General features: G+C 50.9%; 8 protein-coding genes across 8 annotated transcripts; 2 read left to right on the top strand and 6 right to left on the bottom strand.

Moving 5' to 3' along the window:
• Positions 1-1,095: 1,095 nt before the first annotated feature.
• On the bottom strand, positions 1,096-2,835 carry POX_f07837 (ATP-dependent RNA helicase; the record flags this gene model as incomplete). Its single annotated transcript, XM_050116630.1, has 1 exon — positions 1,096-2,835. One exon carries the CDS (start codon positions 2,833-2,835, stop codon positions 1,096-1,098), a length of 1,740 nt encoding a protein of 579 aa, XP_049966769.1.
• Positions 2,836-4,235: 1,400 nt separating this feature from the next.
• On the bottom strand, positions 4,236-6,177 carry POX_f07836 (uncharacterized protein; the record flags this gene model as incomplete). The annotated part of the gene is made up of 4 exons (XM_050116629.1): positions 4,236-5,019; positions 5,089-5,350; positions 5,419-5,532; positions 5,622-6,177. 4 exons carry the CDS (start codon positions 6,175-6,177, stop codon positions 4,236-4,238), a joined length of 1,716 nt encoding a protein of 571 aa, XP_049966768.1.
• Positions 6,178-7,398: 1,221 nt separating this feature from the next.
• POX_f07835 (Bifunctional purine biosynthesis protein ADE17) lies at positions 7,399-9,486 on the bottom strand (the record flags this gene model as incomplete). The annotated part of the gene is made up of 4 exons (XM_050116628.1): positions 7,399-7,554; positions 7,626-9,108; positions 9,239-9,413; positions 9,471-9,486. The coding sequence occupies 4 exons, from the start codon at positions 9,484-9,486 to the stop codon at positions 7,399-7,401; spliced, it is 1,830 nt and encodes a 609-aa protein (XP_049966767.1).
• A 972-nt stretch (positions 9,487-10,458) lies between these two features.
• On the bottom strand, positions 10,459-11,659 carry POX_f07834 (uncharacterized protein; the record flags this gene model as incomplete). Its single annotated transcript, XM_050116627.1, has 2 exons — positions 10,459-10,827; positions 10,940-11,659. 2 exons carry the CDS (start codon positions 11,657-11,659, stop codon positions 10,459-10,461), a joined length of 1,089 nt encoding a protein of 362 aa, XP_049966766.1.
• Positions 11,660-13,582: 1,923 nt separating this feature from the next.
• On the top strand, positions 13,583-14,032 carry POX_f07833 (uncharacterized protein; the record flags this gene model as incomplete). Its single annotated transcript, XM_050116626.1, has 1 exon — positions 13,583-14,032. One exon carries the CDS (start codon positions 13,583-13,585, stop codon positions 14,030-14,032), a length of 450 nt encoding a protein of 149 aa, XP_049966765.1.
• An 823-nt stretch (positions 14,033-14,855) lies between these two features.
• On the bottom strand, positions 14,856-15,380 carry POX_f07832 (uncharacterized protein; the record flags this gene model as incomplete). The annotated part of the gene is made up of 1 exon (XM_050116625.1): positions 14,856-15,380. The coding sequence occupies one exon, from the start codon at positions 15,378-15,380 to the stop codon at positions 14,856-14,858; it is 525 nt and encodes a 174-aa protein (XP_049966764.1).
• Positions 15,381-16,691: 1,311 nt separating this feature from the next.
• On the top strand, positions 16,692-18,183 carry POX_f07830 (uncharacterized protein; the record flags this gene model as incomplete). The annotated part of the gene is made up of 4 exons (XM_050116624.1): positions 16,692-16,867; positions 16,984-17,099; positions 17,203-17,592; positions 17,705-18,183. 4 exons carry the CDS (start codon positions 16,692-16,694, stop codon positions 18,181-18,183), a joined length of 1,161 nt encoding a protein of 386 aa, XP_049966763.1.
• Positions 18,184-18,380: 197 nt separating this feature from the next.
• On the bottom strand, positions 18,381-20,019 carry POX_f07829 (uncharacterized protein; the record flags this gene model as incomplete). The annotated part of the gene is made up of 2 exons (XM_050116623.1): positions 18,381-19,656; positions 19,745-20,019. 2 exons carry the CDS (start codon positions 20,017-20,019, stop codon positions 18,381-18,383), a joined length of 1,551 nt encoding a protein of 516 aa, XP_049966762.1.
• Positions 20,020-23,773: the final 3,754 nt, after the last annotated feature.

Genomic DNA, 23,773 nt, shown 5'->3' with positions numbered 1-23,773 from the left:
TTACACCGGCATAATCCAGACTAATTGACCGTGACTGTGACTGTGGAGCGGTGCTAGAACCATGTGAGGTGAGTCGCTAGAAAAAAAAGAAAAAAAAACTTGTAGTTGAATCCGGAAATCAAGAAAGTCGTGAAAGCCGTTGCTTGGACGGCAATCCGATGCTCTATTGTGTCGGTGTAGCTGCAGGTATTTGACTCTCTTACCTCGGCTTCCAGCTACAACCCATATTGATGCTTAAGTTGATTGTGTAGAAGGAGGGGACATAAACTCGGTATGCGCGGAATCCCATGTACAATTCAGATACAGATGATGGTGCGCGGAAGAGGGCATTGCTATTAAGAAGTCTGCACTGAGGCTTTGTCATGGGGGAGCATTAGGTAGACATATGTTATGAAAGTACATGCGAATATCCCGTTTTGAAATCTAGTCGCTATTCACGAGCAAGGTCATCTCAATCTAGGGCGGACAAGAATAGACAAGGTTCAGAATGGCATGCGATTTGAGAGTCTTGCAGGGAGAACTCGTCAGAAGCAAGCACTCAGAGGTTGTGAGAGACAGGCCACAAGTATGGGTGGAGGTAGAAGCAGCTATTTAGGTGAATTATGCGATGGAGGCAATGCAAATCAACTTGAGGGAGTCGAGTTGAATGATGCTGACTCGAAGGAGCGAGTTGGTCTGAGGTGGGAGTCCTTGTTCAATACACTGTTTCCAGGAACATTCTCGATCAATGAGCATCGGTTCACAAATGCCGTGGATGATGAGTACCTGATAGCGCTCACATGGTGGATCCAAGGCGCCTAGGCTACATCAATAATTCCCTGAGGTGCAAGCCTTGCCAGCTACCTGTACATAGCTACTGTGTAGGTAGAAAGCTACCCCCTAAAAGTACGTTGTAGGTATCATAGCATGATCATGCGTATTCATCATTCCAAACAAAAAAAAGTCTAAGGTATGATCTATATGATTTCATTTCCCATGGAAGCAAAACACAACGCCCGAAACGCCTGGTTTTCATGTCCTCGTGATGGAAGAAACACCCACGAAGGGTCATGCCAATACCGCAAGTGGTCATGATCAACAGTCATCATCTGGAATTCATGCCCCGTTGGGTCTACCTCCCCGACCTCCACCACGTCCACGGCCTCCGAAGCCTCCGCGACCTCCGCGACCTCCTCGGCCATTGCCACCACCACCGCCACCAGCTCCTCCTCGCCCATTGCGGTTCTTCTCAATTTGACCCCGGCGGCCATTTTGACCAGCACCGGGGCTCAGAGAGTCACGCCTCTTGGCCTGCGGGTTACCATTGCCATTGGCACGAGAGCGGGGAGGAGCCCTGCTCTTGCTCATGTCGGTCCCTGTGGCATAGTTGAATCCGGCAACGCCCTTCAGTCCCATCTTGCCAACCACCTTCTTGTCCATGGGAGGAGGCTCGGGGCACGCCATACCCTTGATGGCTAGTTCGTTGGCGAGCTGGACCAGACCAGGCTTATCCAGACGGACCTGCTTCAGAAGTCCCGAGCCGGCAAAGAAGCCGATGTACGAGGAATAGGCGCGTTGTTTGGTTTCTTCCTCGACGTTGTACATGGCCTTGGTGACCGTGTCTGTGCATGCCGTGGCGTCCTCGAGGATTGCGTTGGTGTTGGGGTGAGGCTGGATAGGCAAGTGGCGGTTGACCTTCATGAAGAAGGATTCGGCGGGAGTCAGAAGAATGATGGCACGGCCATCATTACCGGCACGGGCAGTACGACCGACCCGGTGAACGTATTGCTCGCCGTTGGATGGCAGACCAACCTGAACGACAAGATCGACGTTGGGGAAATCCATGCCACGGCCGATGACGTCCGAGGCGAACAAGATTCCGGCAGAGGCTTGCTTGAATTGCTCGGTGGTCCGTGTGCGGGCACTTTGTCCCAGTCGCGAGTGGATCTCAAACACTTGCAATGGGGTCAGACCCTGGGAAAAGACCCTGGCCATAAGCGCAACCATGTTGGCTGTTACGCCGAAGACGATGATCTTGGAACATTGCTTGCTCTCAAGGTTCAACAGCGCCGTGAGCGCGGTAAAAGTTTCGGCCGCGGAAGGAATCACCACGTGATATTGAGGAACGCGCTCATGGGTCGGAGTCTCATTTTCTTGGATGGTCGAGATACTGGTGTAGCCGGGGTTCAAGACCACGTTGACCACTTCCTTGACCTTTGGCGGGATTGTCGCAGAGAAGCACATGCCTTGCCACCCCTTTTCCTTCTTGGATGGAATGAGTCGCAGGATCTGCTTCACATCGGCCAAAAAGCCGCTCTCCAACATCGTATCCGCTTCATCCAAGACGACGGTTTGCACGTCGGCCAGTTTCTCGGCGGTGTACTCATCAGACAGGTAGTCCTTGAGGCGACCCGGGGTCGCCACCAAGACAGACGGGGCTCCGTTGAGGAATCGAGTCAGAGCAGAAGCCCGAGCGGTTCCTCCGACGGCAATATGGCACTCCAGGGGCTGCGTCACTTGCGATGTCAGTTGATCGCAGGACTTGGCGATCTGCTGAGCCAGCTCTCGCGTGGGTGTGATAATCAAAATGGCAACCTGGCCCATGGGCGGTGCCGAACGAGCCTGAAGAAGGCAGTGAAGAGCAGGCAGAAGAAACGCGAGCGTTTTACCCGTGCCTGTCTTTGCTTGGACGAGGCAGTCGGTGCGCCAAGTCGGAAGATCGGTCAACACGCGCTGTTGGACAGGGGTCATGGACTCAAACCCCATTTTTTCAATCGCTTTCAACAGTCGAGCATCCAGTTTCCCAGCCATGCTGGAGTATGGCTGTGTGCCAGCTTGAGCTTGAATTCCTTCCATCTTGAGTGGAGAAAGATCTTTTCTATCAGAAAAAAAAATCTCACTGTCAAGATGTTTAGAAAGGGTGTCACTGCCCCAATTGGAAAATTTAAGTATCAGCAGTCTGATAAGGCGTTAGGCCTAATGGGGCAAGCTAAACCTTGTTGGGGACCCAAGTGGATCCGAAACAAACATAGAGGGGGCTGATTGGTGTGTTTGCACCCAGGCACAGATTTCAAAAGGAAAAATGTAAGCTTCAAATGTAGAATGGGAATAAAGTGAGTAACAAAATCGTTCTAATTCATTCCATCGTCTGGTCACAGTCGTCTCATGGATGAGATGATCACTGAAAATATGAGGGGCTGACCAAATTTTAGATCTTGCAAGAGGAAACCTGACATTCACGAAAGAAAAGAAAAGAAAAGTACACGAAAAGAGTCTCGTTGAAAAGTGTTTGCTTAACCAAACTGGACTTCACTTTTTTTCCTTGAGAGATTTTAATTAAATAATTGATGTGGCCCCGAATTGAACCAACGACCTTGGTCTCACCATACAAACTCATCGCGATGTACCGCGATGCTCGCCCCATCGCCGTCGATGTCCAGGGGACATCATCACGATGCCATGTGGATGGAAGGATCAATTTGATAACAGTCTCCTACACAGCCATCTTTATTCAGATAGAGCTATTCACTTCAAAAGTCTCATCAGTAATATCCTTGCTATATGCTTTTTCTCAAAAAAAAAATTACAAAAAAAATGTCCGCGGCTAGTACCAGACTAACCGACTTCCCACCCACCCAGCATCTCGTAGGCATAACCTACAGTTGGAAGTGCTACAAGGTAAGACTACCCTGCGTCATCACCTGCCCAACTGTTTGTACCGGCCAACAGAGCTAGCAGGTTTACCCTTTCAGGGCGTCTGCCCACTAGACTATTGCACCTACGAGGCTTAATAGCTTGAACTATCCCTCCCCCTTAAGCTATCGTTTTGGTCCACCAAGGCCAAGGAACCTCAGGCCAGCTTAGTGCCAGGATTTTTATTTTGACTCGCTACCAGTGCCAGTCCTACACACTATGTGCCACTCAGCTCTGCTATATCGTCTGCACTTTGACACTTTTGGCGCCATCACCAAATGGTCTCCAGGCCCAGAGGCATCTCATTTCCTATCCCCAGCTGAGACCCCACGTAAATAAGGTGGAACAGATGGGACCTGACTCCAAGTCAACACCACATTATTGAGAATCAACAAGTCAAATAAGTGAATTCTTGCTAAATGTGGTCCATCTTAATCTCGGCCGAGGAGGAATCCCAAATATTCCTAAATTATATTCGATAAAATATCTGCAGAAAATGACAAGGAAAGGATTAAAAAAAATATACACTGAAAAAGTCTTCCTTGTCCAGCCATCACCTGGAATCAAATCTTCACTAGAGATGCCCGTAGTGCTCGAGGCGTGATCCGGTTCACCATTCCCATATCATTCAGGTCAAATACAAACTCGTCCATACCCACACTACCATAAACCTGTGCGTCCATGGTGACCCAGGTGAGACATCCAGAGGTAAACGGACCATTCCCCGCCGTCGAGAGTTCCACGGGCAACACTGCTCGAAAGGAGATCTGACCGGGACTCTCCAACCCCGTTGGATAGAGTCGAACATTGAAGGATGACGGATCTTGCACATGGCCCATCGTCATCAAGGATTCCATCATATCAGTTCCATTATTGATCCAGCTTGTGATGACTAGTCCCGGTCCGTCATCTGTCATGATGGACATGGTGGAATTCATGCCTTGTTCCGAGGCATAGGCGCCGGTGAATCGGCGGGCCGCTTGGTTTTTGGCCACGGCTTCGAGGGCTGGGAAGAGCTGGGCAGAGATCAGATCTGCTGCTAAGGCGACTTTGGAGTGGCTGTCGGAGCCGGCGAGGAGGATTGTGAACCCAATGTCGTAGTCGGGAGAGAGGGCAATCATGGACGAATAAGCCCCAATGTCGCCTGCCTTTGTGTACACGTCTGTGGCGCGGGGATTATCCAGCCTGATGATTTCCCAGGGGGCGCCGACGGAACTGTCGAGAGAGGCTGTGTGAACGTGAGGTTGCATCCATCGTCTTGTGGTGGACGCCGGTAATAAGGAGCTGCTGAGAATTGCCTGCCCCAAGGTGGCCATGTCTTTTGTGCTGGAATAGATGCCACCGGCTCTGAGAAAAAGTGTTTAGAACGAGCAATGCTTGTCACTGATGACGGAGCTCTCCAAGGAGTGCACTTACGGGCCCTCGTCACCCATGTCAAATGTCCACCAGTGTTCACCGTCCTGGATGGGAATCACTCCAAGGGACATGTCCGGTGCTGTGTAGAACGTGGCATTCATACCGAGGGGAATCACTAGATCCTCTTGGAGAAGCGTCGCAAATGATTCACCAGTCATCCCCTCTAAAGCGTAGGCGAGTATCTGAAATGCAGCATTGGAATACACTGGGGTCGACGATGTCGGGACGATGGGATGTCGTCGGATCAAGCCCTGGAAGAACTCTATGTGTCTTTTGTGGTCAGTTATGGATGCAAGCATCTCCAATCGGGGCAATGCACGTGTCACTCACGTTCTCTATTGCACGGATCAGGATCCCCACAAGATGGAATCTCCGATGGAGAGAGTGCAGGAAAGCCAAGTTTTTCCATCATCGACGCTTGGCCAGACAGGTCCAGTACTCCGTCTATTGAACAGCGGAGAAGAGAAAAGGTATCAGTGTCAAGAAGACATGCAGCGAAGACGCGCGAAACAAAACGAGGTGGAAATACACACAATCCCTGGGAATACCAGCCATGTGGCTAGCAAGCTCTCCAATAGTGATCGCCCCCCAGTCCACATAATCGATCGTGTCTCGCCTATTGCGAGGATCCCACTGGAGCTTTTCGGCAGCCTCGCGCAGTTCGGGGACATATTTTGCGATAGGCTCTGAGAATGCCCATAGCCCTTCCTCGATCAGCAGCAACGTCACCGTAAACAACTTTGACACGCTGCCCACACGGAACACAGTGTCCTCGGTGACACTGCTCACACCAATCGTCGTGTTGATGGTCTCTGAAGTTGATGCAAAGTACATGAGTGGATTTGTGTCGCGACCACTGAAGATTTGCACGGAGAGTGAGTCGTCATGGAGACTTCCATTGATGGCGACTTGGTCCAGTGATGAGATGATTTCTTGGACCGCAACTTTGAAGATTGGGTCGGTTGATAGACTTGATGGCGGTGGATAGTCTGGTCCGAGAGGTGGACAGGATGGATGTGATTCCAAAGCACTTGTTGAGCCCAGAAAAGCCAACGCAATGGATGACAGCCAATGTACTGAAGTATGCATGTTGGTATGGGTGAGTTGACCAGCACCAGCACAATGAGATTGCAGGTGTCTAGGTAGATACTTTGATCTGCCAGTCCAACGTGTCAAAGTTTCTTCTTGACTAGGTTGCGACGTTGAACAAGAAACGTGCAGTCTGGTCTGGCTATATAAGATCCACCACAAATAGTAATAGTGCACTTCCCGCCGAGGCTCAATGGATACGTTGACCTTTAGGATCATATCGCTGGGAAGCATGTCCTACCACGCAAGTATGTAACGCCTCGCATCCATGTGCCTGGTCAGATTCTCCTTCCTCGTGCTCGGCCCTGTAATGTGAGGGAAGGGATGGGGGAGTACAAGCCATCCCGAATCCCATGCTCGGACGGTGTCTGGATACCACTCCATGAAATTTTATTCGCGTGCTCACAGGAGCTTTGTGGGAAGCAGGAACCAAATGTTTCCTGACGGTCAGAAAAGTTTGACATTCCTGCAGGCCTGGGAATGAGGGTTGTCTGAGATTTTCAGGCACGCTCCCATGCAGGCCTTGACAAGCAAAGGGACACTCGTTTCGCACACCCCTCGTACACGCTCCTGGGACCTTTCTTTTTTCTTTGCCCCTCTCTCAAATGCGAGGTGTTTATGCACTTCATGAGAAAAGCGCACTTTTGAATTGAGTCGAGTGAATGATACCAGGGCGAAAAAGAAAAAGCCTCCTGGGGAGTGTGTCACACAGAAGCTTGCAGACGGCACGAGGCTTCTTAGGAACCTTCAATACGGACCAGACCAATGTCACCTTGACGCGCCAGACTGTGCTCTTGAAGAGCAGTCTTCTTTGCCTCAATTGATGATTGGGAATAGAGCTTGAGCACATGCATCGACCAGAACAATGCAGTCCAAAGGTTCTGTACAACCTTGAACCCACTTTCAGCGGAACGGCCAACACACGTCCATTCCAGAAGCAAGTGACCCCTTTCCGGTCCAGCCTCCCGATCCCTACGATCGCAAAAAGGGAAAACAAAAAAACAAAAAAACCAGGAGAACGGAGGGGATGATCCCTCAAGTCGTCAAGTCACACAAGGCACTTGCCAAATATCATTCTAATATTGTGCAAAACTTCTAACATCCAAAAAAACCAGAGAAAGAGCTATCATCATCATAAACCTAAGATCCTTTTTTTTGGGGAACCAAATCGGACACAACCCTCGGCAAACTCAACTCCTTTAGAGCATTAGGGGCATCACCTTAGTGGTGGAACAGGCGCACACCCTGCTCCACAAAGGTGATACCCATCTTCTCGGCGGTCTCGAAGACAGGGGCGTCGTTCTGGCTGCCGGTCGGGGCGGCGATGTACTTGACACCAGAGCGGGCAGCGCGGAAGACGTTGTCGATGAAGGGGAACTAAAGTGGGCGGTCAGCGTGTTGAACGGCATCAGTCAAGCGGGATGCTCTGCAGGGGACAAGGGACTTACAAAGGCGTCGGAGGAGATGACAACCTCGCCAAGCTTCTGCAGCCAGGCGTCGCGCTCTTCCTGAGTGAAGGGAGCGGGAACCTCCTCAAAGACACGCTCGTACTCGGCCTTCTCCGCGTCGGTGCGGGGGGTCTGGCCGGAGCAAAGCAGGTCAATGGCGTTGCTCTTATCGGCGCGCTTGGTGCCTTGCTTCCACTTGATGTTGATGGTTCGGTCGTGGAAGCGCATCCACCAGTTGTCGGCCTTGTCACCGGCCAGACGGGTGCAGTGAATACGGCTCTGCTGGCCAGCGCCAAGTCCAATCACCTGGCCGTTGAGAGCGTAGCAGACAGAGTTGGACTGGGTGTACTTCAAGGCGATGGTGGCAACGGTCATGTCACGGAGCGCGGATTCAGGCAAAGAAGCGCCCTTGGGGGTGATGACGTTGTTGAAGGTCTTGCTGGGGGAGATCACCACATCGTTGCGGTGCTGGGTGAGAGTGACACCGTACAGGGTGCGAGTCTCTTCGGGGGCAGGGGTGTAGTTCTCGTCCATCTGAAGGACGAGGTACTTGCCTCCCTTCTTCTTGGAGAGAATCTCAAGGGCCTCGGGCTCGTAGCCCGCGGCGATGACACCGTCGGACACCTCACGGGAGATGATCTTGGCTGTGGGCGTGTCGACAATGTCACTGAGGGCAAGGATGTCGCCGAAGCTGGACATGCGGTCTGCACCACGGGCACGGGCATACGCCTGGGCCAGCCCAGAGGACTCGATGCCCTTGATATCGTCGACCATGTAAACCTTGCGCTCCTTCTCGTTCAAAGGCACGCCGATGGCGGCGCCAGCGGGAGAGACATGCTTGAAGCTGGCAGCGGCGGGATAACCGAGAGCCTGCTTGAGTTCCTTGACCAGAGGCCAAGCGTTGAGAGCATCAAGCAGGTTGACGTAACCAGGAGATCCGTTAAGGACCTTGAATGGCAGCTTGCCCTGGATCATGCAAGCCGCAGCAGGCTTCTGGTGGGGGTTGGTGCCGTAGCGGAGAGAAAGCTGGGACACACCGTTGCCCGCGTATTCCTTGCGGAAGAAGCCAGAGATGGCGGTGTCATAGTCGGCAGTTTGCTCGAAAGCCTTCAGAGCGTATTGCTTGCGGCTAGCCTCGGTGATCTCACCAGACTCGAGCTCCTTCAGGAACTCGGGGTAATCAGATGGGTCGGACAGAATAGTCACACGCTTGTGGTTTTTGGCCGCGGCACGGAGCAGGGTCACACCGCCGATATCCACCTCCTCAACCGCCTCATCGATGGTCACGTTGACCTTGGCAACGGTCTCCTTGAACGGATACAGGTTGCAGACAACAAAGTCGACCTTGTCGATATTCTGTTCGGCAAGATCCTTCTCGTCAGACTCGATGTTCCGGGCAAGAATACCGCCGTGCACAGCAGGGTGAAGGGTCTTGACACGGCCACCGAGCATCTCGGGAGCCTTGGTGATGGCGGAAACATCCCTAGCACAGTCAAGGTTAGCGGGATTAATCTCAAGATTAGGCGCAAGAGAGAAATGCTACAAGCACGCTCTGATGATAAAAAATCAAGTGGCCTCGGAGAGACCAAGTGCAGGTCAACAGATCAACTTACTCGACGGGGAATCCGGCCTCCCGGATCATCTTCGCGGTACCACCTGACGCAAGAAGACGGACATTTTGCTTGACAAGGCCCTTGGCCAGGTCCAGCAGTCCTGTCTTATCGTAGACGGAGACAATTGCTGTTACCACCCCAAGTACGCATGTCAGCATTGGACCCAGGGTTGCGCCTGCAAGGCGATGGATCGAGCAGTCCGGGGAACAATATCAGGGCTAAGCATTCATACCAGACTTCTGAGACATGACGTTGGTCTAGAGCGGGCAGCTGGTCAGCAAGCTGTATCTCTCGGGGTAGCTTCAAGCAAGTCCCAATGATGGAAAAGGATCCAATTGACCTACCGAAATTCAAGCAACAGATGATCTGAAGAAAGCTTGAATGAAGATGGGAAAAAAAAAAGAAGTCGAACCTGTTCTCCGCGGGGTTCAGCCGCAATCGGACGGAGGGGTCCAAAATGATACGGGATGATTACGTTCAATACACCTTATCTCCCCAGCATCCATGCGGTGTGGCTCCCCCCCTGTCATGAAAATAATACCAGACGGATAAAGTGCATCCCCGGAAACCAATCGTCGCCGCGGGGTGGGGGCAGGTGAGTCAGACCCTCACGTGATGCTCCGGCCTCCTCTTAAACGATTTTTCGCCGGCGGCACTTCCTCTTCTTTTCTTTTCTTCTTCATGAACAACGCAAAATAACAACATTCTTCTCAAAAAGCGTTCCTACGAGGACAATGTCCAAGGAAGTACGGAAATCGTCATAGAGAATGGAGACCAAGTTCAGCTTGACTGAACAGGTTCGATCTTGGGTGCAGTACCTGCCTGGCCTTCTGGTTCATGTGGTAGGAATTGCAATGATTGATTCTACAACCCATTCGTAAATATCAGTCCTATTTTTATGCTCAGTGACAGTTTATGAATTAAAAAAAAAATTATCTCTCGTGGACAACCAAGAAAAATTGTTCGTGTAAAGTCCTCTCCCCACAATCGAGTGCGCAATTTTTTTCCGTGTCAAGAAAATTGTGATATTTGTGGTTGAAAATTAAATAACAGATTATACATTTGTTGAAGATGTGCCTGTCGCTTGCTTCGTAAATGGCATGCAATCAAGTCGAGAGCATGTCGCCCTCAGTCGTCCACCTTCCCTACCAAAGCATCGAGAGTAGCAGGTCTGACCGTAGAAAGACAACCCTCTCGCGCATCGCTATTGCAGCACCAGCTCAGGCCTTGAGTGTCTCAGCGCCCGGCGCGCCAATGGCCAGTTGACGGCCAATGTTGCCAAAGCAAACACAGGCGCAGAAAAGCACGCTCGCAACCCAGGTGCGCACCGCGATGCTCTCCTGCGAAACCTCTGCTCCTAGTGTGTTCTCCAGTCCCGTTCCATTGAGCAATGTTGTGCCGAAAGTCGAACCCGTGGATGCAGGAATCATCTCGGGCTTCATTCCAAGAACGAGACTCATGCCAGCGACACCCACGGTGGTCGAGAGGACAAATCCGGTGGTGGTGCGGTCGATCAGATACCAAAGGACGGGGTTTGCGAGCGCCAGGGTCAGGGAGGCTTGCGTGGTAGATTCCCACGGCAGGCGGCGCTAGGAAAAGTACAGCATGTCAGTCATGAACTTAGCAGACAAGGTTATAGAAGTGGAACCGCATTGTCCAAAAGAGATTGGATTGGAGATAGGGGGCAGATGCCGAACTGACCATGGCGAATGCAATTCCCACGAATGCGCCGACGCTACGAGCCACGGCGACCCATGATGGGGTGCGATTCACATCATCCTCTTCCTTGGCGTCATCTTCCGCCACATCACTTTCGCGCCATCTATCCAACCACGGTAAGGTATTTCCCAGGACAATGCCCGCCAGCCCCCAGAAGCCCAGGTATTGCCACGAGTCATAGTAGTGAGTGTTTTCCAACTTGACCGGCGTGATCCAGTGATTGTCGTGCAAGTGCACGGTGATTACACCATAGACAAGCCCGAAGCCAAAGAGTAGAGCACTGCTTAACATTTGTGGCAGCAAAACACCACGAAACATGCCCTGGCTCAGCCGTGAGCGTGTCCGCTGCAGAGCGAATCGACGAGAATCCAAAGCATTCTTTTCGGCTGACCGTTGCGCGGGCTCTGAGGGCTGGGAAGCCGGATCGTAGGACTCGGTGCCCCAGGGGCTGGACTCATCTCGAAGGCTGTCGAATGCGGTGGGGGAATAGATGCCGTATAGAGTGGACGAGGTGAGGTTCAGGATTGAGCCCGTTCGACTCACACTGGTCGAGTTGGCTGCTGTGTCCCCGCCTGCGGGATTGAGGAAATCGTTGTGTGCAGGTTCGCCCGGCGTCGGGGGCGCGCTGGACTCTTCTGACCCCGGATTGATTTCGAAGACACGACGCGGGCGCGGCTGTAAGATGCGAGGTTTCTCTGACATTTTGTGAGTGACCAACGGGGTCTCCTTGCTTTGAACGAAGTTTTTTTTTTTTTTGTCCTCCAGTTTTTCAAGGACGAGAGGATTCCCAGGATCGTAGCGCTGGGTTGAGTTCGGATCCTACGGAGAGGATTGAGAGGGGCGTTGGGGATGGTTGTTGCAGTCGGGAAGACGAGTTGTCGAAAGGAAGGTAGACCACCAATTTAGGTGCGATTCTGGGTATAGACCAGAAGGCCAATTCCGTAGCAGCGAGGATGGGGAAGGGGGAATGTCGCTTCGGAATTTGGATCAACAACAACAGAACCGCGGATGGCGGATGGTGGCCGAGTAAATTTCTCGGTGGCAGAGCGCCAGAGCGGGAGCGGAACGACTAGCTTGGTGCGAGGTGACTTTTCCTCTCCGAATATGTCACGCCTCCCTTACCAATTAATGATCACAAGCTGCGGATGTCAGCTGGTCGGGATGTTTCGCCGTAGCTTGTATCCCGCCGGAGACGGAGGGTCGATTTCTGCAATGACTCGGCAGTTGAGGGAATGATGAAGTCAAGGGGAAACGGTCGATTGTTTCAGCGCCGTCCTCTCTGGCCAAAGGATCAGGTGACGAAGGTCGGTTGAGACTTTTGGGTCTGTTGTTGAGAGACTGCAAATGGAACAGGCAGCCCAGGGCGAATTGCGGACTAGAAAGGTGCCAACCTACCGGAACTTAACTGCAAGGCTGGACGGGGGACGACTTTTTGAATACTTGCCAAGTCGCCCGTACTCGACGCAGAAAGTACGGGACAGATGATTGACGGCCTGCCACTCGCCCAGCCCAGGGCTGCACGCCAGCTTGAAGTGGAGGTTATACTTTGCGTTCCGAGGGGTCGACCCCGCGAAGGCAGATCCATCGAGGATCGGATTTGCGACCAGCGATGGCGATTAAAGGTCTGCAAAGGCTTTCGACGAGACGATTACTCGAGCTGCGACCACCAGTGAGTGGGGGACCACTGGCTACTGATACTTACTCGGGCTGGAAGAAGATAGTGGTCCCGCTAGTACTCAGGTATACCATCACTACATGTATGCTTCTACAACGCGTCGATGCGGTCGAGGTCTTGTCAAGGGACATGGTGATGACTACGTGGCGGCATTGGTAGTAATCCATACGCGAGAAGTCTACGAAAAGGAATCGTCACTGGTCGGTAGGTATTGCTGGCTTCGAGGATCCGCTCTCTTGAACACGAGTACGGTCAATGGGTGGAGTCTGACGGACAAGAATATGTGTCGGTTGCAGAAGCCACTCATTTCAGTGTACAAATTGTACATTTAGTCTAGAACTATTGTCCACTAGTGGTAGTACCGTAGGACTAGCCATCAAGATCCATTGAAATACTTCTACTCTTCGATACTCACAATGAGCAGTTGCGTGGCCTTTCTCTGGATGTACTGGTCAGGTACCTCTACAACGAGCAAGCGATCACATGAACGACACAGCAAAGTGTTGAGGACGGAGGCAAAGAGGGGCTATCACATGCTCCCACATCCGTCCAGCTTGACATTCCGCGTCCCCCTGAGACATGCGACGTTGCTGATCAGTCCATGCAAGTCCGGTTCAGTCTCTCTCTCTCTCTCTCTCTCACTTCCCTCGGGCCAGTCATGGTAGCTGACGAGTAGAGAGGTGGGAAGAGAGTATCTCAAAATTTACACCTTAACAGTCTAGACTTTTCGCAGAAGCCCAGATAGGATAATTGTGACTCATGAACGAACACGGTGACAGGAATGGTCCATTTAGTACTGAGGGATAGCTCAAGACGATTCTTACGCCAGCGTGAGCGATGAGATCATCGAAGAGGGGACTTGCAGAGGACGTGACCCACACTGCGGCCATCCCTGGCATCATCCGAACGGCTCCTCCATCCCCGTTTAGACCTGCAAGTCTCAACGCATGATGTCTTGGCAAATAAACGAGAAAGACACGGGACCCGAGACCGTGTGCTTGCGCGCTCTAGAAAAGACTGTGCATCGGCCCTGTGGTGGCATATTGTGGTCACACCACAAGTTACTGGCCCGGCCCAACCCTATTGATCTGGCCATGTCAACCTCGACGAGAATGCATAGCAATCGCTCACCATATCAGGACTCTGTCCTGCCGTATACCACAGATGGGTCATCAGCCCCGGCTTTCAAGAAAGATCTGTGTCCTTGTCAATTGATTCAGTCATACCCAGCTTTGTGTCAAGAAAGGGATACTCAGCAACTGTACTTGGGATTTTGTGACCAGCCAATTGATCACAAAAGACTACAATATCGGTGGCCCAATTTCCACCTCAGACGGCCCGTGTCGTACAAATCTTTGTGCTCACGGTCTCGGCCTCAGTCATATAGTTCTATTCCTTGACCATGACCGACTGTTGATGCTATTGACGGGCCTTTGTACCATCGAAAGATCACACTGCATTGAAGAAGGACCGACGACTCTAAGAATATGAGATTCTTCTCGCTAACCTATTTCTCATACAAGAGCCCCCCACCCCATGGCTAGTGCATATTGCCAGTAATGATGTCCCTTCCCCCTCCGTCCTGAGCCAAAAACAGAGTGCTTGTGGGTAAAGCCCTGGGTCTGCACAACGTGTGCACAGCCAGAGGTGGAGAACAATCGCGGAATATCCGGTTGGGAGGTGTACTGAATCATGATCGACGATTGCCAATATGCGAAATCACGGTCCTTGAATATGCTGGCACAAATTCCTGGTTGTTAGCCGTATGCCGAGTGTCCAAATGAGAAGACGAATCATGGAGCCTCCAGAAGGGATTTCGTGGCGTTGGCACACGTTACTGTGCAGCCTGTGTAGGGTGGACGGGGAGGTTGATCAAACAAACAGATGTGCTGCAATGTTGAGCTTGACGTGGTAAACAACGACTTCCGAAGCCTGGAGTCTGTATTTGGATTCTATCAGAGCTGAGTGTCCCAACATCCTTGAGCTGGGGCCGACTGCTCTGGCCCGAGCACGAGAAAACCGAGTCTCGAATGTCTATATAAAGACCTTCGAGATGGCCAGCCCCAGACATTCACTATCATCTCAATCATTTTCTGATTTTCACCCCATTTCCTCTTCAACTTAGCTTCTACCATGAATTCCACAATTGCTTCCCTTCTTGGCCTTGCCATTCCCATGGCATTGGCCCTTCCGGGGGTATCTCCACTTCTCAAGACCGAAGAATCAATCATTCCATCCAGCGTCCTCTATTACTATCGGTATAACAGTATACCCCTGAGCCTCTATGGCAACCAGTTGATGACCGAGTCTCACCGCGAGACCGAGGCCATGGTGTCCAATCTGATTCTCAACATGACCTGCAATCCCGCTGAGAACAGGCTCTGTCCACCCGGACCATGGTACTGTGACTCGGAAAGGGGCAAGTGTACTGTGAAAGCCGTCCTCGGAGACATGTGTACTTCGGACGACGCCTGCTTCTCGGGAAACTGCCGCTCCCGCTGCAGCGTCCTGCCCGGGCATTACGGCGCGAGCTGCACGGGTGACTCCCAGTGTGATTCGGGGATGGTCTGTCGCCAGGGCGCGAACAGTCAGGGTGAACGGCGCTGTCTTGATCGAGTGGAAGGCATGTATGGGCTCAGCTGCACCAAGCACAGCGATTGTGAGAGCCCACTGTCTTGCAATGAGATTGATCTCGGAGGCATGCGGAGAATGTGCAGTGTGGCCGAAGATCTCGTTCGTCCCATGCATCTCACCGGGACTATGTGGTGCTTCAAGGATGGAGAATTCTGTGGAGGAGACATGCAATGCTGCAGCGGAAGGTGCCACAGAACAATGACCAGTGTCATACCTCGATGTATGTCGTCGGTCTAAGGTCCTGTGTGCGTATGTGTGCGTGTGTGCTTGGAGGGTGAGACTTGCTCGGAAATGCCGTCCATAATGAGACACCGCGCGTGAGAGAATCCATGTGTGTGTCTGCAGACTGATTCGGTTCGTTTGGGATGGTTTTCGAGGTTTTTACTATTTGGCCCTGAAGCACCAGTAGAAAAATTTTTTTTCCAATTTTCCCAATTCTTTCGTAAATTTTTTTTTTTGCAATGTCTCGAGAAAGCTCGTATGGTAGTAATGAAGGACAGACTTTCGTAGTAATATGCAATGGCAAATTGATTCAACTGCCCATGTTCCCCTTATCAGTCTCCCTGGCACCGAGACATTCATCCATAACAAAGGCTCTCCTCAAGAATTTGCTCTGAATAAACCTTCAAACTGTTCCTGGAAAGCCGAGTGGATCTTTCCACTCGTGTAGGTATGATCATACCGATCTCCATATTGTAGTCATGAGCTCTAGAAGAAGAACCCCTTAACTTTCCAGCGATTTGTTCCAGAGCGCCTTCCTGATAAACAAAACCCAAAATTTTCCCATGAGAAATGAGATTAAATCTCAAGTACAACCAGATATACATACAGTACCAGCCTGCACTTGTAGTCCCTAGCTAGTAGCTCATAGCAACGGTTCAATCTAGTCCAGGTCAATCTAGTCCGTATTGCATATAGTTCGATCCCGAAGCAGCCATCCACGCCACCCCACTCCACTCGAATCCCGATGGCCAGCGCCCAGTATTTCAGTATTTCAAGTCCATTTGACCTGCATTCCAGAAAACCCCCCAAGAAGAGCCTCTTTTCGAGCAAAAAATTGATTCGATTTGTTTTTAATTCCTCAACGGCCCCCCCCCCCCCCCCCCCCCCATCTTCCTGAACCTCAAACCATCATGCCGAGGAATGGGAAATGTTGGTTCGGAGCGGCAGACAAAAAAGGGGGAAGCAACAAGAGCCGCAAGGCCGTCGGCTCGATTTATTTGCCCGAATGGGTCCTGCAGAGAGTCCCGACGAATGTCTGGGTAAGGCCATGACCCGCGCCAAGTTAGAATTAGCCTCCCAGATATCTCGACTCTGTTTTTGTTCCCCCTTCTCGAAACTGCACATTTTCAGATCTTCAAGAAGAGACAAAAAGGAATAGAAGAAAAAAAACCAAGGAGGTGATCGGTCGCACAGGTCTTGAACATGCTGTCTGTTCACATATCGGATTATGGCACCCCCGAAAAGTACGACGTGGGTGAACTTGCTGAACCGACGGTGGAAAGTCCACAGGATGTGGTGATCAAAGTCCATGCGGCCAGTATTAATCCTATCGATGTGAAAAAGGCATCGGGCGCTTCGAAGATCGTGCTCAAGGATAGGTATGTGTTATGTGTTCATCTCGACTGGTCTTGAGATTATGTTTTCTGTCTATTTTTCCTTTTTTTCCCCTGCGTTGTTGGGTGAACTCTTGACACTGACTCTTACCGTTTCATAGCTTCCCTTATAAAATCGGCTATGACTGCGCTGGAACAGTAGTCCAAGTTGGATCTCAAGTCTCTCGAGTAAAAGTCGGCGACGAAGTCTATACTCGACTTCCTGAATGTCACCGAGGTACCTAATTCTTTCCTAAGGGTTGAATCTCAGTAACTTCGTGAGAGATTGTGGGTGTGTGTGTCCGTGATGGTCGTGCTGATTCTCCCACTTTCTCATTTAGGCGCGTGGAGTGAGCTGGCCAAGACCACAGAAGATTTTGTCGCCTTGAAACCACTCTCGTTATCCATGGAAGATGCCGCGTCTATTCCGCTGGCTGCCATGACTGCTCTGCAGGCTCTGCGCAGGTACTCAGGGGACCTGGCAGGGAAAACCGTGTTTGTCCCAGCTGGATGTATGGCTTCCCATGACCACCCCCCTTACTCTTCCACTTCTCCCAAGTATCATGGTCAAAAGGCTAATCATCTTGAATGGGCTATAGTAAGTGGGACGGGTCTCTTTGCTTGTCAACTAGCCAAGAAGATATTCAACGCCGGCAAAGTGATCACAACCGTATCAACGGCCAAAGTGGCTCGGGTCAACGAGTTTCTCGGTGAAGGTGTCGTGGACGAAAGTAAGTTTGATTTTTTTTTTTAAAAAAAAACATTCTTCTTCAGGCTCGGATCACTCTCAAGGCAAACTTCAAGTGCTAGAGCCTCTAGATCATGACTGACATTTCTATCTAGTCATCGATTACACAAAATCTGATCCCAAATCGGTCATCGCCCCGCAGTCCGTCGACTTTCTCTTTGACACCATGGGTGATTCCATGAATTATCTCTCTTTAATGCGTCCCACAGGAGCCATCGTCACCATTTCCATTCTGACCTCGGGAGACGTTCTCCAAAATTCGGGTCTGATGCGGCGCTCCCCCGACAAAAACGACAGGGCGACGGTCCCGTTCCCCGTCCGGGTTACGCTCAACATGTTGGATCGGATACGGACCTTCCGTGCGTCACGCTACGGGGTTGAGTATTCGGCTATCTTTCTTGAACCGAATGCGCAGGATTTGGATTCTCTGCAGGAGTGGATTGATGCTGGAAAACTAAGGACGGTGGTGGGGACTACGGTGTCGGTCAAGGATGTGGAAGCGGTACGGCAGGCATGTCAGGTGGTGTATGATTCCAAGGGAGGGATTGGCAAATCTGTCATTGTGTTTGCATAGAATTCGGTCTGGATTTGAATGACTTGGGGAGCGCTGTGAAGCCATCTCTCTTTAAAAAAGGGGGGTTGGATGGGAGTGAGATGGGGCAAAAGAGACTTGACCTCTCCAAGCAAGTTTGGCCCTCGGTCAGGGTATCTGAGTTTCTATCTTTATCGGGTACAAAAAGTGCCCTTGAAGTTCACGGAAGATGCGATCTTTCAATCAAGAGTCTCGTGCATCAATCGTCGACTGAGATCAGTGTGAATCCACTGCTCAACAAGGGCAACCGTATCCCCGACTAGATAATCGTAATTCGATCCCCGAGGGAAAAATAGGGACTGGTGGGCCGTGACCTCGGTCATATCGTGCATCAAGACAGGGGTCCAATGGGCATTATCGTTCCACTTCCAATGATGGGAAGGTAACAGGATAAATTTGCGAAGCTTGTGCGGGGACATTTCCAGGTCGGGGGAGGGTTGCGAGCTCGAGACAGAGGTATTTTGTGAAAGTCCCGCGCTTGCTGGACTGAGAGTCTCACATGAGGGGGAACTGATGGTATCTGTCGCGATTGATGGACGGCTGGTCTCGGAGCTGACAGTGGGACTCAGAAACAAGGAATCCGAGGAACGCGATCTTAGACTCTGAGCTTCTGTTGTTGAGGTATTACTGAGCGATGAATCAATTTTCCGGGATTGAGAAATGACTGGGATCTCTGGAGGGTTTCTGGTAGGTGGTGGTGGATGTGGGCATTCTCGTTCCTCGGCGTGGTGAGACTCGTCGATGAAGATCTCTGGCAGAGGCTGCGACAAGTCCATCTCCTCGGGAGAGGTTTCTTTGGCGGACTTCTCTTCGATGCCATCGGGACTGTCTTGGACCTGCTTCTTCTTGGACTTCGTATGTTTCTCTGGCTTCGGGGGTTTGGTGGGCTTAATTCTCCCAGTACTAGCAGTGTAATAGTTGATGAACCGCACACGCTCCGGGCTCGACTCTGCATTTTCCAGCGCAATCAGACGTTGATGTCGTTCACGAAGCTCCGCATAGTTGTTCACACATCCAGCGTGTTTCATCGGCGACATCAGTCGATCAACCAAAGAATTGGCGAGCGTATCGAGGTTGCTGGCATTCTTGTTGATGAAATGCATCACACCCTTGAAGAAGCCTCGCTGAGCGAGACGGACGTCATTCCGAAAGGGAGGATCGAAGTTCGGATGAGGCGTGACCGGTCCATAAGCCGGCGCCATTCCCAGCGATTCTTGTTCATCTGCAAGTTGGTCTTCCGGAGCGGCCTGCTTCTGGGCCACCGAGCTCCAGATTCCGGTCGGAATCACGCGAGGATGTAGACCCAGAAAGGGGACGTCAAAGTTAACCAGTCCTAGGATTCGATGTTTGGTTTGTCCATCGCGTTGCAGCAGGGCCACATCCGCCGCCAGTATTCCCCCCAAACTATGACCGAGCAAAATCACGTCAAGATCATGAGCTTCATGCGGGGATAACCTGTCACCCGTAGGTAGGCTCCAATCAGCACATCGATTTTCGCCCTCCAGATGGATCTACCACTGCGCCCGGGTGCAATCTCACATACCAGGCACTGAATTGACTAACCGCTGCTTGCATTTCCCCTTGAGACTTGTATCGAGGATAAATACGAGTATACACCACATGAGAGTCGCTCAGCGACGCGGTGAGCAGATCGTGAACGTGGGCGGGAAAATCATGAAAGCTGGCCTCGGAGCCCATGAAGCCGTGGATGTAAATCAGTAAAAGTCTCCGTTTGCTCTCATCCTGGCTTATCGGCAACGAGAGGTTGCTGGATGATGCGTGACGGATATGCTTTACGCCAAGTCGGACTCCTTCCATGGTTTCGACTATTTCGCAACTCGATGCTTGTGTGATTTCGAGAGGACGTGCATGGATAACGACGGGCGGACGATGGTTGAAATTCAATTAGGCCTCCGTATATTGCAGAGAACTTGGATGCTCTACACTTTCCTGTTTTGTTCTTGTTCTTCAAGCACGGATGCTGATCGAAGACTTGTTCTTCCCTTCTCCTGGCTTGATATGTGTCTTTGTTTGGCCAAAGACACAGCCACAGCCACCGTCATGATCTCCACTTGAGGCGCGGGGAGAGAATCAAAAATAAAAGAGCGGCCTCGAAGACGGAGTCGGGGAGTCACAAACTCCCCAATGGAAAACCTAGAAAGCCGCACGGCCCGCCGCTTAGGTCTCGTATTGTCTGCCCTGACAAAAACGTTTTAATTAAAAAGAGCAAATCCAACTCGAATTGATGAAGATCCTCTCCACGAGCGCAAGGCAAGTTATTTGTGGCTTGGTGTAACTTTCAATCGGTACAGGAAGACCAATTTACATCTAGAATATAAGGACCTGTGAAATCGACGCCGAAAATAACAGCCACTGTGTGACGGAAGCGTTCTGGGCGGACACTCACCAACAAGACCATAAAAGATCACTAACATCCGCGGTCACGGATACTGCCCAGAGTCCGGTACATATAGTATGGTATCGCAAAACAGTACTTTGTTGGTCGGCCACGTCGTGACAATATATAGTGTTAGGACCTGGGAGGGTCCTGCGAAGATATGGAGTAAGAGTGGGGGTATCTATAGGGTATAGATGATATTTAAACTAATCGTTAGGGAGCCTTCGTCGATCTACCTTTCTCTAGCCTATATCCCCTTGCCTATAGGTCATAAGGTATAAACCACAGTCTTCTAGGTTATTAGTAACCCCGGTTCCTTCCGTCCTAGTCCTAGGTTAGGTGATTCTAGGGTCCCGGAGCCTCTGAGGGGCTCCGGGACCATCCTGTGTATGTTCCTCCCTAGCTGGTCCAGGTATGTGCCGTAACACTCTTGCTCTATATCCTCACAGGACCCTCCTGGGTCCTAAAATTTTACAATAAGCAGTATATAATTAGGTTTATGATAGAAAGGCCAAACCTCTCTCTATCTCCTGTGCTATAAAGCCCGAGTAACCCCGTATTTCCGGCATATAGTGTTACGGAAGCGTTCTGGGCGGACACTAACTAACAAGACCATAAAAGATCACTAATATCCGCAGTTGCGGATACTGCCCAGAGTCCGGTATATATAGTATGGTATCGCAACTTGTTCGGCTACGCCGTAACATATAGGTTCTGTGGCCGTAACCACCTGTAGCTAGAATGGAAATGTTGTAGCGGGGAGCGTGATGGCTATAGGACAAATTGCTGGTGCAGGAGGAAATGGATTAGTTGATATTAACGGGGGCCCCGTTACAAGGCTGCATAGTTCGGAGGTGCTACAATGACTGTGGGAAGCACTGGTCTAGCATGGATTAAAGCTAAATTATGATTGCTATATTCCTTCAACTGATTGCTCCAAGTAAACTCTCTAATTTTACAATCTTTAGTTCTGCTTGCTGAAAGTAGTTCCGGTGCTCTGTACTCTTGCCCCCGCTACATTAATGCATCGCTGGAGAAGCACGACAAACCCCTCTCCGTCTTGGCTGTGATTTCTGAGACAGAAGTATCGCAAATAGATATCTGCTGCTGCTTTTAGAAGGGATAAAAGCTGTTGATCTACCGACATGGTAACGAAATAAGTTCATCCTGACTGCAACCACAAGCCCTAGCAACAAATTCAAACTCGTGATCGTTTCTGCAAGTCGGTAGGTCTGGCCATTGCTTCTTCAATGTGAGTTGACACTTTCCATTACCTGCTTTCTCATCCCCGTCCTTAGCAGCATCGAACATGTACCGAAGCACTGCCCGACAACCCATCTGCGTCCCAGCGCGTCGCAGGTAGTTCTTGGTATCCGGTGGCCACTGGCTCCGATTGTTACAACACTACTCGAGATTTGCAGCGGTACGAGCTCTTCTAGCCTTGAGACAATCCACAGCAGTTCGGAAAATATTTACGAAGCCTTTTCGCAGTGACTTGTTGGGTTTGAGGTTCCTTCGCACATCAGGATCAAGGTGCACGAGGGTGTAGTCGTTGTCCTGTATCCAAAAGCTGCCATCATCCATTTCCTCCTAATCAAGGTCTTAAATGATCTCGCCCTGACAGATCAAAGAGCTTCTCATTCGGGGGATGGAAATCCTTCCAGGCACTTTCCGCATGTACACCCGTATCGGAGGCATGTTTTATCACGCCCTGAAGCATCCCGTCCCAATAACAAGGAGAGGCAGGACACTCCGGTGTCGGGATACCCTTCAAAGTGATCTGACGCATTTAATTTTTTTGGCAGTTCTCTCGGTGTTTCTATCATCTCACCCGCCCATGCATTGTTGATGGAAGAATTTGAGGTTGGCAGTACAATTGCGATCCTCCCTCTCTCTCGCTCTATGTTTTTGCTTTGGGAATAGGTTCCGCAGCAGCCGCCTAACTATCCAAAAATTTTAGAAGATCCCCCATCTACGTAGGAGCTGTGCTGTTGGGGAGTTCATTCAACCTAGCTGCTGCGTATAGCTGTACGATCTCGGAGCTTTGTGTTTTCCGCTTTTTCGCCGGATTCTGTTTTTCGCCATCTTTGGTAGTGGTTGCAGCAGGAACCATCAACGAAACGTTCTTACCCGCGCTTGGAGCAGTGCCTTCAACTATATTTATCCTCACTCCATTTCTTGATCAAGGACTGGGGTGAAGTTCCTTCCCAGTGGCAACGACATACCCGAGATACTGACTTAACAGGCCGCTTATTGGCAGTCTTTTAGTTATACGGGTAGGCTGGTGGTGGACTCGGTGGGCGATTCTGATATGTGCTTGCTTCACCTTTGTTGCGACATTAACCGCACGCGAGACCTTCCATCCCGTAATCCAGCGCCGGCGCCACGAAGAGCTCAATATGCTTTTGCCCTCATCCCTCCTGGCCGCTTCGAACTCGGAGCCCGCACAGCTGTCATCCTCCTTCGGCCACTATGGATACTTCTGACGGAGCCAATCGCCGTGTTAGTATTACTGAATCCCTCCTATTTCTCCCCTCTCAGTAATTTACAAATGTGACTGACTTTCCCTGCATACGGCTCGGGAATAAAACCATCGAAACCGGGATTGACATGCATGTTAAGACTATCCAATCTACACCGTCCATGCCCCCAGATCAAAGGGTCAGCATCATCCATAAAGACAATCCAGCTCTGGGATGCGACTGCAGGTGTCGAGCAGCGTGTGGTGAAAGGACATTTAAGCCAGGTCAGTGCTATCGTCTCTTCGTCAAACGGCCGGCTCATAGCGTCAACGTCATGCCGCGGGATAGGTGGTAAGTTAACCGTTTACAGATGATATGGCCGCCGGCGGGTATATTGTCAAATTGTGCTATTACCGGCAATATAAGCGAAGTTTTCTCTGAGATGATTGAAGGACAAGCTAAGTGACCGAGAGCTATGACCTATGACTCAGCTCTGTCGTTCTCTGCCAATACTAACCTTAAGACAGAACTACGCACTTGATAATGGGCACTTTAACAATAGAATGATAAGGAACGTCGACCAAAAATACAAATACCACCACATATAGGTTCAGAGAATGAACTAGCGATCAAGTCCTGTCTGTTTTCAAGCTCTGGGCAATGGAAGAGAACACCGGGCACCATTTCTACTCCAGACAGTCTTGGTCGGGCA

Source organism: Penicillium oxalicum, chromosome VI (genome assembly GCF_001723175.1).
Source record: "Penicillium oxalicum strain HP7-1 chromosome VI, whole genome shotgun sequence".
Lineage (NCBI taxonomy): Eukaryota > Fungi > Ascomycota > Eurotiomycetes > Eurotiales > Aspergillaceae > Penicillium > Penicillium oxalicum.
The sequence above is the reverse complement of the archived record's forward strand: the minus strand, read 5'-3'. Positions and strand labels throughout refer to the sequence as shown.